The 13,316-nt window shown below is 43.4% G+C and overlaps 1 protein-coding gene across 1 annotated transcript in view; it reads left to right on the top strand.

The window, feature by feature from the left end:
• The first annotated feature begins 300 nt into the window (after positions 1 to 300).
• The window catches only part of LANCL2 (LanC like glutathione S-transferase 2), a 32,013-nt gene continuing 18,997 nt past the window's right edge, over positions 301 to 13,316 (top strand). Inside the window, exons 1-2 of the mRNA XM_065753044.1 lie at positions 301 to 698; positions 10,589 to 10,706. Of these exons, the coding sequence (XP_065609116.1) occupies positions 513 to 698; positions 10,589 to 10,706 (304 nt within the window). The 5' untranslated portion in view covers positions 301 to 512. The remainder of the gene's footprint in view (positions 699 to 10,588; positions 10,707 to 13,316) is intronic.

Below are 13,316 nucleotides of genomic sequence, written 5' to 3' on the forward strand. Positions count from 1 at the left end.
CTCTGACATGAGCCGGGCCGTGGCTCGGCCTCGCCGCGAGGGGACGGGCGGGAGGAGTCGGCGGGAGCCCCGCTTCGCCGGCGGCAGCAATCCGACGGCCTGACAGCCCGGCGGAGGAGGATGCGGAGCTCGGGCGGGCTCCGCAGCGGTGCCCTGCGGGCCGGCGGGATGCTTCTCCCCGCGGGGGGGCCCGGCCGCGACCCCGGCCGCGCTGTGCCCCTGTGGCTGTGATGTCGCTCCCTCACCCCGGCTGACGGGGAGGCGAGGCGGTGCCCGCGGTGTTTGCCGCGCGAAGCCGAGCCGCTGCTGCTCGGGGACGGCGGCGGCTTCTCCGCCCCGCGGTGGCCCCGATGTGTCAGCGGCCGCGCCTCGCTCCCCTGCCAATGCCTCGGAGCCGCCGCGGGGCCGCTGACTCCGCGTAGCGCTCGCGTTGCTGCAGTTCGCCGCTCCGCGAGGCGGAGCGTGTCCCCTCCGGCTCGCCGTGCAGGGAGGCGGGCTGGGGGCCGGCTGAGATGGGAGAGAGCATGTCCAAGAGGCTGAAGCTGCAGCTGGGCGGCGAGGCGGAGATGGAGGAGCGGGCTTTCGCCAACCCCTACCCCGACTACCAGCCCCAGGGAGCCAGCGCGGCGGAGGCCCAGCGGGATCGGGCTCTGCCGCCGGCGGAAGAAGACCCGCTCCCCTTCGGTGCGGACGGGAAGGTGAGTCCCGGCATGGGGCCTGCTGAGCGCCGCGGCCTGGATGTGGGGTGGGCTGGGCGCCGTGCTCGCCTCGCTGCCACGTGTGGGCGCGGGGCCCGCAGGCACCGCCCGCGGTCCGTACGAGTTTGGCTTGCTACGTACGCGGAGCTCTCCGTGCCAGCTCCCAGCGTCCCGGCAGTGCCCCAGTCGCTCCGTCCTGAGGAAGGACGGGCTTCCCACAGGTTGTCGGCACAGACGCTCGCGCTTTAGGTGTCGCTGGGACATTCCTTTCAGTGGTGACTCTGAGGCATGTGTTGACGTTCTCGAAAACGCTTTATTTTGGGTGGCCTGCAGGAGGTCTCTGTGGTAACTCTGAGGACAGTAATCCTGCTCTGCTTGCCTTTTGGACACTGCAGGCTGCTCTTCCACATGCGCTTCATGCACACAGTACAAAAGCTGCTCTCGCCTTTTTCACACAAGTTGGGGAAGGAAAGCCAGAATGCGGCTGTCCTGTCCGCATAGTCCCTGAGCAGCCTGTGCAGCATCATCATCTTTCCAGTGAAGATGCTGCATGGTGACACTGCTAGAAGTACAAATGCAAGAGGTGTGAAAGTAACTTTTCCTCACTCTGTGCTTGGGTGAAGAGCAGTGCTCTTGAACAGCACAAAACTTAGCAGGACGCATACTAGCTCTTGATCAGGGTGAGGCAGTTACAGTTTCTACTAGTTGTTGGGATGAGAGTGAATGAAGTTGTGTGTGTGCACGGAAAGGATCGCTTTTGGGGGTTGGTTTCTTACTGTTACAGCTCATCATAGTGGTCAAAAGCAGATCTTGGTGCTTGAAGAGGTTTAAAAAGCAAAGGTAGATTTGCTAGTAAAATTTACTTGTTTTTATAGAAATCCCAGATAGTATGCTCAGCGTTAATTAAAAACTAATTCCTTTTTCCTTTTTAATTTTTTCTCCAGGAAGCAACTGAGGTTTCTTTTCTGTCTGGCTTAGAATATTAAAAATAATCTATCCAAGTGTGGTGAGTCGGAGTTTAAAGACAGAGAGGGGGCTTTGCAATGTTCAAAAGCATGGAGCTCCTCTGGAAAAAAAAAAAAAAAAAGGAACTGTAGCTACAGCAACTTTCAGCAGGCCTATCTGGAGTTTTTTCAGCTCTGTGTTTTGCTGGAGAGGGCAGATTTGTGCCTACATTTTGTTTCTGCATCTGCAGTATCTTGAATAATGATTCTATGTATCTCTGGGTTAGAACACAGCTGGGAATATGTTTGTGTGTATTTATATGTTGGCAACATTTGCATGTTATCAATCCTTATGCTGTACCGCACTGACTTTCTTGAGACTTTCTGAAGAGTATTTAGAAGTGCTCGTTTTGTTTTGCTTTGATTTTGATGTGTTTTTTTTTTCCTGTTTATTTTTGTTTGTTTTCATGTTTGTTGCATTGAGCAGGCACTGGTTTCTGTCAGAGAAATATCAGCCTGCCCAAAGCCCCTGTGTGGGTGAAAGGAGGAGCCTACACAGGCTGGGGAGACTTACGGTTCTGCGAATTGATTTGTACACTAACATAAGTTTCTTAAAAATGAAATTGGTCTGTGCATTGTCTATTTTTTTTCTTGCCATCTGCTGCTGCTGTGTGCAATGGTGAGAATTGAGTGACTCACATAATATGTCAGCGAGAAGGTTCTGCCGTTGTCATGGAAGGCAATGCATTATTAATCCCTCCGTTGGATTTCATAAGCTGCTGTGGTTGCCATCTAAAACTCATCTATCTGATAACAGGGCCAGAAGCTCTTCAAGACATTGTCTAGAATGTGAGACAACTGGGGCAACGTGCTGCATGTGGAAGTGTGTGTCTGTGTGTAAATGCATAAGGTATGCATAAAGAAGTTAGGGAGTACGGGAGGAAGAGAAGAGCAAACAGGATTTTGGCCTGCTGATTTACTTTCTTAAAAATAGCAGCAGTAAAAAAAATTACTATTTTACTTAAATATGTATATATCCCATAGCCCCTTTCATTTTTGTGTGAACACCGTAGAGATGCTTTTGCCTGGAGATGTACCTATTGATGTCATCTTGGAGTGGCCCAAATGTTTTCTGACTGGAAATGTAAATAGCTAGGGGCAGGGAAATAAGTAGATAGCTACAAACTAAGAGCAAAGAATATAAACTAAGAGCAAAGAATATTTTGTATTTCATGGAGAAAAATGGTTTGTCTGTTTAGTTTAATTTAATGTATAATTTGTTTTAGTTGCTTTTTTGGGGAAAGTATTTGAAAATATTTGAAAAGCAGATGTTTTGGTATTTTCCTCTGCATCATAGAGAGTTCTAGCTATAAGCTCTGCTGGTCTTAACTGTGGCTTTAGTAGTGTATGGGCCCCTGCAGGTTGGGAACCAAAGTGTAACTCTTGAGCAGTACCATGCCTTGCTTTTCCTTTCCACCTGAAGCAGAGCAGAAGCATCCTTTAGCTGCAGTTGGTGTCAGGACTTGTTGACCTTATGTTACCCATTAGCTGCAGTTTGGGGGTGGAGAATGGGAAGATGTGTGCAGGGGTTGCCAGCAGTCCTGGCTTAGAAGCAGTTTACCAAAAGAGTCCCAGCAGAAGGCTTGAGAGCTTTTACAGGCTTGCTGAGGAGGGGCAGGGTGTGGGGAGCTGGCTGGTGTGGAATGCCAGAGACTTGTTGGAGGATGAGTCTGTCCTGAGTCCTTGAGTGAGCTACAAATATCAGCTTCAGGTTACTCTGAGCCGCCTTGGCTCTGAGGAGGATCCTTGGAGGAGCTAGGTATCCTTTGGGAGCCAGCTTCCCTCTGTCTGCAGGCTCTTATCTGATCCTTCAGGGAAGGTGGAAGCAAACCTGTATGTGGGCAACCTGGTGCAGATTTGGTGCAAGTAAATTAAAATCACCCCTGACATCAAGACTATCACATCTCTGTTCTCAGTTGAAAATTATCTGTGTTTGTTGTGCTGTCACAGGAGAGGCCTTTGACAGCAGTTGACATTTAATAAAATTTAGTGATAGATCACTAGGAAGCCCAAAGAGGAACTTCTTTTTTTAGGCCTTTTCTCTCTTGAAAAACCTGTTTTTTTGGTGACTTGTCAAAATGCTTAACATTAGTAAAAAGATTGTGTGTTTTGGCAGATGGGTACAATGCACTTAATTAGGCTTTGAGGTGAGCTCCTTGCAGGGAACCTGTTTTAAAACTCCCTGTGCTTTCTGGGAGTAGTTATCACTTCACAAGGATAAAGAATGTTGTATGTCGTTCTGGCAATTGTATGGCTTTTCAGTCTTTTTCCTCTAGTGCAATAAGCAGGGAGAAAAAAAGCCTAAAGTTCCTTGCCATTGACTCACTCTTGATCCCCCTCGCTGCGTTTCTTCCTGTGTTGGTTGGGTTTTCTCACTTGGAATTTTGTTGGTTGTACTGGGAGCAGCAAGGCCTTCCCTGTTGTGGGACCGACTCTGAAACTGCTTGCACTAATGGGGATCACACCTCTTGTGCAGTGAAGGCCAAATTGAACCTCTAGTGCCAATAAATGTTTCTTCCCACCTTTTAGCCTGAGTTGTGGGATTTGACCAAGTTGTGGCATCTGCATTTCTTCAGATGGCCACTTTTTTGGTCATTTTCTGGTGCTCCATGCCAGGTGTGTGATATCTTAATAGGTTTCTGACTACAAAAAATAATGTTCTTGTTGGAAGAAAAGTTTAATGTATAATTTTTGCAAGTCTTGGTCAAAAGTCAGCCTGAGAATTGTTTTTATTGTACTTTATGGTGCATTACTAGCTCAGGATAGTGTTCAGAATCTGAGAAGAGAAGCTACTGCTTCTTTCACATGAGGCACATCAAATACCATTTAACACTTTTCTGATGCTTTTTGAAGGCCTTTCCTGTTATTCAGGACAGGCTTTCATGTTTTAACTAGCTTTTTAAACCTGTTTGGCTTTACCCAACCAGTTCTGAATAAGTTGGTTTTTTTTTTGTTTTTTTTTTTTTTAAGATTAAAACTAAAGCTCTGATCAAATTTTCTGTTTCTGAAATATCTGTTCTGTCTTAGCCAGTTTCTAGTTTAATCTTGCAGGCCTATTTGTTAACGAGATATTTTCTGACTAATCATGTGAGCTAGTAAATAATAGGTAGTCACGTTTTTTGTGAAAATAAATGAAACTGTAATATATGCAGTAATTTAGTCTGACTACAGAGCATTTATGTACTGTCAAGTTCTCGATGTGGAAGTGCTTGCTCTCTGTGCAACAAAATAGTTTAGAAAGTGCCGGGAGAAAGTTTTAGCTTTTTTTTACAGATTGTGGACCACCTGAAAATGTTCCAGCTAAGGTAGAGGATTCTATGTAGTGAGTAAATTTAAATCCCACTCGCAGTTCTTTCTGATCTTCTTGCTTATGAAGAAGTAGCACATTGGTGTTAGGCTACCTGGACTAACAGTATTGTTAGTAGTACTCTTTTACTTTATCTCCCTCCATTTCTGAGAACATGGGACAGTGTTCCTCAGCATCTATCAGTCATGTTAAATCATGTTTATTTTTGCTCTCAATAAACAGAAGCTTTTTTATGATTTTTATGAAAAAAAACCTTTTTTTTCCCCCAGTCTGTCACCAGTGAGATAAGTAGCTTATTTTACATGCAGATGCATTAGATACCGTCTCATTTCTGTCATCCTTCATTTGTTGTGTAACATGAATGGACTGCTGGTTTTCACTCTCCTCTCTGAGGTAGGGTGATATGTGCTTTTAAAGCTTATTCCAGTGTTGGCATTTGTAGTATTTCACTTATGGCTAATAGCTCTTTCTTCCTACTAGCCCACCACCCTCTTTTTTGTTTTCCCCTCTTTTTATTATTGCTATCACTTTTATAGAACTAGAGAAGACACTGAAAAATAGGGCAACATGTTCCACAGACAGCAGTGCTTCAAATCATTTGGTTTTGCAGAAATGGAAGGGTATAAGTGAGCAGTAGCAGTCTGTTTAGCTGTTGATTGGGCTGAGTTATGAGAAGTCATTATCTGATATTTTCAGAAGTGAAAAAAGTTACTATTGGAGACAAGTGTTTTGATTTGGGTAAAAACAAAGTTTATGCCCCAAAAGGTTAGTTAGTTACCAGCTTAGCCCTCTAGATTCTGCACTTGGGCTATTACAGCCATTGTTTCTGCTCTGCTGTTGCAGGAGCTCTGTGGAGGTGAGCACAAGATCTCATCCCACTTCAGTAAACCTGTGTTGCAGTCATGGAATGTGAAACCTTGCTGCCTTACTGTCACTGGCAAAGTTCTCACTGATTTCACAAATGCCAGGATTTCACGTTTCAGTGTTGTACTGCCTTTTTCTTTTTTTCTTCTGCTTTCCCTTGCAGTGTCTGTCATGTCTCTTGATATGAAAATTAGAAAGTGGGAGATCAGTGAGTGGATGGTGAGGTGGATTGACAACTGGCTGACTGGCAAAGCTCAGAGGGTTGTCATCAGCGATGCAGTCTGGTTGGAGGCCTGTAACTAGCAGTGTTCCCCAGGCATCAGAGCTGGGCCTAGTCTGATTAAACATCTTAATCAATGACCTGGATGAAGGAATAGAGTCCACCCTCAGCAGGTTTGCTGATGATACAAAGCTAGGAGGAGTGGCTGATGTGCCAGAAGGCTGTGCTGCCATTCAGCAAGACCTGGACTGACTGGAGAGTTGGGCAGGGAGGAACCTGATGAGGTTTGACAAGAGCGAGTGTAGAGTCTTGCAAAAAAAAAAAATAAATAAAATAGGGAAAAATAACACATGCACTGGCACAGGTTAGAAGATGCTGGAGAAGAGTTATGTGGAGAAGGACCTGGGTGTTCTGGTGGACAACAGGTTGGCCATGAGCCAGCAGCATGCCCTTGTGGCCAGGAAGGCCAGTGGCATCCTAGGGTGCATTGAAAGGAGTGTGGCCGACAGGTCGAGGGAGATGATCCTCCTCCCTCTCTACTCTGCCCTGGTGAGGCCACATTTAGAATACTGTGTCCAGTTCTGGGCTCCCCAGTTCAGAAAAGTTTGAGATCTCCTCAGAGGAGTCCAGTGGAGAGCCACAAAGATGATTAAAGGCCTGGGGCATTTCACTTATGAGGAAAGGTTGAGTAACCTGGGTCTGTTCAGCTTGGGAAAAAGAAGAATGAAAGGGGATCTGATAAATGTTTTTAAGTATCTTAAGGGAGGTGGGAGGCAAGTGGATGAGGCCGGACTATTTTCAGTGGTGTGTAGTGATAGGACAAGGAATAATGGCATACAACTTGATCATAGGACTTTCCTTAATAACATGCAGAAGAACCCCTTTATGGTAAGGATGACAGAGCCCTGGAACAGATTGCCAGGAGAGGATGTGGAGTTTCCTTCTGTGGAAGGAGATATAATCTGGGCAGCTACCTGTGCAACTTATTGTAGGGTACTTGCTTTATCAGGGGGGTTGGGCTTGACGATCTCTTGAGGTCACTTCCAACCCCTGTGATTCTGTGCAAGTTGACTTTTGAATGAATCTCCTCTGTGGTGCCAGCATGAGCTTTATTTTCTTCTTCATGAAGTACTCTTTGCCTAAAAGAAAACCCAGCACCATATTGTCTCTTGTTCTACATGTCACCAACATTGAAGTCACTTCTTTCTGAAATGCCTCTTCTCCTTAATCCATTCTGAGCTGATATGAAATAGAGGAGTTTTGCATGTTTGGCAGGTACCATTCTGCATGTCACCACCTCTTTGCTGCTTCTGCATATTCAGTTGCTTCCTTTTTCAGCCCTGCTTTTCTCCAAAAGAACTGATAATGATAGAAAAGGATTAACAGAAAGACAGTTGTTTTGAAAACAGATGGTGGCAAGAAAGACTGAGATGCTGGCAGCTATTCAGGAAGCCTTGCTCAGTTCTCCATTGTCTCACCATCAGGCTACACAGGTTACTTACTGCTTAGATGCATCATGATGCAATTAGATGCTTTGAAAAGTACTCCATTATCTAAATGTCTTTGAAAAAATCCCATGAAATAACTCATCCTGTGGCTTTCAAATCAGAATGTTAATTCTATCCACAATAGGAGTGCCATGGGTTCTCACAGTTGCTTTGTCAGACTTACAAAAGCACTGTGGTATGCTTATGCAAATCATTTGAAACATAAGGAATGCAAATACACATACCTTATTTTAGTACTTGGAAGATTTCTAAGCTACATGCTTTACTTTTCTTCCTGGAATCATATACAAATCATATATATTGCAACTGCATGTTCCCTCATGAGTCATTGGTGCTTGTTTGTTGTAAAGCTACAGCTATGCAGCTGAATATGCTTGTATTGGAGAGGTCATTCAATAAGAATTGGTGTTACAGTAATGTCAGTTCAAGTGATAATTTTTTTAGGAGATTGTTATTTGTATCAAGATGTATTGGTGATGTTCTTCCTTCAGCAGCGGGGGAGTAACTCAGGAGTTGCATTCCTGGAGAGTAACATTTCTTCTTGAGAGATATTCTTCAGCTCCTGTTATCAATGAGTCTGTTGTGAACTAGGAGTAAATGTGATACTGGTTGACAAAGGGCAGGTATCCTCATTTTTGTTTTTCACAACAAGAATGAGAATAGTGAATCACAAAGGGCAGAACGGGAAGAATGCCAGCTGGAATCATCCTCACAAAATGAATATGATTCTGAAAGTCAGCCTATGCTTAATACAAGTTGAGGTGCTTTATGCGTAGTTGTAATGCTTCCATAAGATTCCTCGAAGGTTTATAAACCTTAACCTTTCAACATTATTTTTGTAATTAATTTATTCTGTTGTATGTAAGCATTTCTTATTAGCTCATAGTGGAATCCTATCAATTGAACAGTAGCAGTGCTCTGTTGTTAAAGCAAGAACAAAAAAGAAAGTGGTGGAGGAGTATGTAGCTGGGAAAAACTGCTGCCCTTAGCGTATTCACGCTGGCATAAGCTTGGGATTAGCTTTGTTTGAATTGATAAATCATTATAACCATAACGAGAAAAAAAAATCCTTATGGTTTTGCTTTTCCTAGCACTGGTAAATGAGTTACAGTTCACATTCTGGACAGAGAGAAATAGCAGCCTGAGGTAAATTACTTCTGTAGAACTGGGGGTTCAAAAGAGAACCCAGATGTCCTCATATCTTAATCCTTTCCTCCTGTTTCCAAGTAATTTGATCTGGTGTTTGATTAAAAAATAACTCATTTTGGTAACAGCAGGTGAATTGCCAGAACAAGAAGGTAACCAGCTTACTTGTGATGTGCAGGAGGTGAATAAACAGAGTGTAAAACCTTTGTTCACTCTTGTCAGATAAACGGAACTGTGCCTGGATGCATCAGCTCATGCTGCTATACCATATGCCTAAGTTTTGGCACAGCTGGGTTTGGAAGGAGAGAAGCCCTGCCCTTTGGAGAGGTTTGTGTTGTGTTAAGGCTTCACTGGACTGGCTGAAAGGGTTGAGGGGTGTTTTTTTGTATCCATAGTATGGTTTCCTAACAAAAAGATGCTTAATACCATATCAAGACCAAAAGGCAGATGCCAGCTGCTTACTGTATTTTGTTCTACTTTTTGAGTTACAGGAGAATATGCTAAAGAGCCATCTTGCTGTTCCTAGGATGGACTGGAGTGGTATTTGTGTAACATGTGGTGTAATGGCACAATTTCCCTATCCGTATCTCACTATTATAAAATGGGTTTGAACTGTTGACCCTAGACATTTCTGAGTGTGTCAGAGGAGTTGTGTGATTCTTGCTATCTTTCTACTTTCTTTATTGAATGGATGTCAAGAGGACAGGCAGAAAGAACAGGGGCTGTTCATCCTGGAGAGGAGAAAGCTTCAGGGAGACCTGATAGAGGCCTTTCAGTATCTAAAGGGGGGCCATAAGAAAGAAGGGGATGGACTCTTCTTGCTGTTCCCTCCTGGATAACTAAAACAGGGACGACAAGTGACACGTGCTTGGGTGTTTCTGTAGATGGTGGAAAATGATCATTCAGGAAATATTTGTTGGTGCTGTGAAATTAGCATGCATCATTATCTGACAGATAGCGATAGATATAGATAGACAGATAGAGTGATGTAGTTATCTGAGACTGACAAAGCTTTTCTTGTAGCCCAAGTAGGGAAGATGTTTTTTATTTCTCTTTTTCAGGTTCTCTATAAACCAATCCTATGATGGGAATTTGTGGATACACTTTTCCATGGATGTTAATAGGGCAACAAATTTTTAATGCATTGTCCCATGCATTATGTTTAATGAGAGAGAAATGGTGGCAAGGATAAAGCATTCTGTGTAGTATTTCATATATAGTATCTGTAAACTTTCCTTGCTTGAAAGTAAAAGCAAGCAATGGATAAAATCAAGGGTTTGTTTCTTCAGCTTTCTGCCAAAGGGTAAAGGTATGAGCTGAAGCTGCCAAGCTGCTTTTATCTTATCTTCTTTGTGCCTAGGTTATTTTTTCAGATAGCATAGTTTCCTGCATTTAACTACGTCGTCGCATGATAAAGCATGCCAATCCTAATGGTGTTTGGTGAGAGAGCAGGAAGTGAGAGGAAGGGCATTTTATGGTTCTTAGATGACTTGCCTTTTGTGCGGTGGTCACAGGCCAAGCAATCAAACAGACTGTTACATTTAAAAAGGAAATATGAATACATTATGAATTATGTGATTAATAATATCATTTAAGATGATGGTTTGATTTTGACTCAGTAGTCTCAAATATGAGCATATGCTTTCCTTTTGTTATTTCTTTGACACTGCTGATTACTGCATATAATATTTATTCTGAACTATTTTTTGTTTGTTTGGCAGGGGTTTTCTTTGTTTGTTTGTTTGTTTTGGTATGTGTTTGATTTACCAAACAAAAAAGTGGAGCGCCTGGCTTCTAGGATTCTTTCCTATTCTGGCTCACTCCCTTTCTCCTGCTCTCAGGTCAGTGCTCAGTTCACAAAACGGATCCAGACAAAAATCAAGGACCTTCTGCAGCAAATGGAGGAAGGGCTGAAGACAGCAGATCCCCACGACTGCTCTGCTTATACTGGCTGGACTGGTGAGAGAGCTAGACTGTGAATAATGCATGTTTGTTACATGGTGTGAGTTTTTTCACAGAAGGACCTCATAGAGATAGTAGAAGAACTCTGACACAGTCATTTGTATGAGTTGTTTTCTTTTAACTTGTCAGCAGTGACTTCCGTTGGCTTCAGTGGACCAACAGTCTCATTATAGAGAGTTAATAGGTTTTTGCATATTGAGATCTTTTTCTTGCAAAATGAGTGTGTTTTTAAGGTTACTTCTTTTTTTTAATTACCTGTCTTTTTTTTTTTTAAGATTTTATTAGAATTTATCATTTTCACCTTTTTACTTTTCTACTTAGAGGTTGTTAGCTGGTCTGATGGTAATAGCATCTTCTAGTCGTTGAGGTGGTGCTCTGAGTACAGAAGCCTTAGTATATATGGTTATGGGTAGTTTGGCTCTGCTGTTCTGTCTGTACAGAAATGTTAAAATGAGCATGTGGGGAGGGGTGGAATGGAGGCAAGGCTGCAAAAAAGTGATTTATATGAAGATAAATAAACGTGTACAAGTGCTGTTTATCCCTAGACACGATTCTTCTTTTACTTTGCTGAACTGATGCTGTCCAAATGAGAATGAGCCCTGCTGACCCTTCAGGCAGAGCCTTCAAACCTGACACAACCACTGCTCTTCAGGCTGCCAAAACACTTTTCTGTCTTGGCCTCTTAAGTGCCACTTTGCAATTACAATGGCATATTGTATTCCTTCTCTTTCTAGCTTACACTTCAGACATGCTTACACACAGACATTCTGTGCTTTTAGCAGAGCCATGTTTGAAATGTGCCATGAGGAGATCTGTTCTGTTATCTTTGTGTCAGGGAGGGGGAAGCAGCCTGGAAAAGCTGTCCAGGCTTTTAATTTTGACAGTGGAAATATAAAATTTCTTCACTTTCTTGATATTTCAGCACAGATGGTACTGTGGGTGGGAACGTTTTAGACAATTCATATGTAAATAATAGATGTGTTTCAAGGTCTAAGGAGGGGGCTGCTAAGTGAGTGCAGAAGATCTCAAGTAGCCAAGAAGGCCATTGCTATCCTGGAGTGCATGAAGAAGAGCATGGCCAGCAGGTCAGGGGAGGTTATCATCCCCCTGTACTCTGCCTTAGTGAAGCCTCATCTGGGATACTGGGTCCAGGTCTTAGCTCCTCTGTTCAAGCAAGGCAGTGAATCATGAGAACTACTGGAGACCATCAGAGGGCCATGGAGATGATTAGGGACCTGAAGCATCTCCCTTTTGAGGAAAGGCTGAGGGATCTGGAACTGTTCAGCCCAGAGGAGAGAAGACTGAGGAAGCATATTATGAATGCTTACAAATATCTAAAGGGGGAATCAAGTAGATGAAGCCAGACTCTTTCCAGTAGTGCCTAGCAACGGGACAAAGAGCAGCAGGCACAAACTGGAACATAGGAAGTTCCATCTGAATGTGAGGATTTTTTTTTTTTTTTTTGGTAATGTGAGGGTAACCGTGCATTAGAACTGCCCAGAGAAGTTGGGAGTTTCTTTGTCTGGAGATACTTAAAACCTGCTTGAATGCTTTCCTGTGCAGCCTACTGCAGGGAACCTGTTTTAGCAGGGGGTTGGATGAGATTATCTCCAGAGGTACCTTCGAGCATCAATGGTTCTGTGACTCTAACACCATGACTGACAGCAGACATGGCTCACTTTTAACCTGCTCAGTAATATGCTGAAACTAACACAGCCATCATTACCTGAACAAGTAACACAGAGAATGAGAATATTTTTTCTATTTTTTTTCTATTGAGAATTTTTTTTCAATCCCGTAAAAAGATTTCCAATTACATCTACTTCAAGCTATAAAATCCTTTCAGTGCTTCTGTAGAATTGCCTCAACAAAAAAACTAAAATGATCTGGATTTTGACAAACTTAATGAAAGTACTTTCTCCTCAAGCTTACTTCTTGCAGCATTTTGTTAGTGTGTGAAAATCAGAAGGTAAAAGTCAGTGCTGAAAAGAACTGCCCTGCTTGTTATGTACCAAGTCTAGACAAATCTTAGTGGAGGTGAGCTGTCCTGAGTGTTGGCTTGTACTTTGGAAGCATCTTCAAAATCTTGAAGTGCTTATTCTTGTCATATAACAATATTAAAACCCGTGCTAGAGTCCATACAAGTATTTTTGTACATGACGGATGTCTTGGAGGATTTTGCATAAGAAAGGGTTGGATAAACTGGACCTCATGACTAGTTTCCAATCACATCCTTGTTGAAATCCAATTTTCTGCACATTTGGTGCAATCTGTGAAAGAATTGCAGAAATCCTGGTCAGGCTAGCAGCTTCAGAGACAGTGTTTTCCTGCTGTTGCTTTGATGAAGGTGAAAGTAAATAGGCCACAATCTCCTGTGCCACTGAGTTGACCTAACCATGCTTTGCAGCAGCCTTCTTGGAGCCATCTGTAAATGCCTTTTCAAGGCTGACCCAGAGAAAATCTGAGCATGTACCACTGCTCTTATGGTACCATTCTTGTACTCCTCAAAATGCCTCTCTGTGGAGCTAAGTGGGCGTTGTTTGTTCTCCACTTCATTTGTGGTGCAGAAGAATCTCTTACATGCTCAGAAAGAGGAGTTTGAGTTGC

Source organism: Cyrtonyx montezumae, unplaced genomic scaffold (genome assembly GCF_038088225.1).
Source record: "Cyrtonyx montezumae isolate F1298 unplaced genomic scaffold, pur_monq_1.0 scaffold_8, whole genome shotgun sequence".
Taxonomy (NCBI): domain Eukaryota; kingdom Metazoa; phylum Chordata; class Aves; order Galliformes; family Odontophoridae; genus Cyrtonyx; species Cyrtonyx montezumae.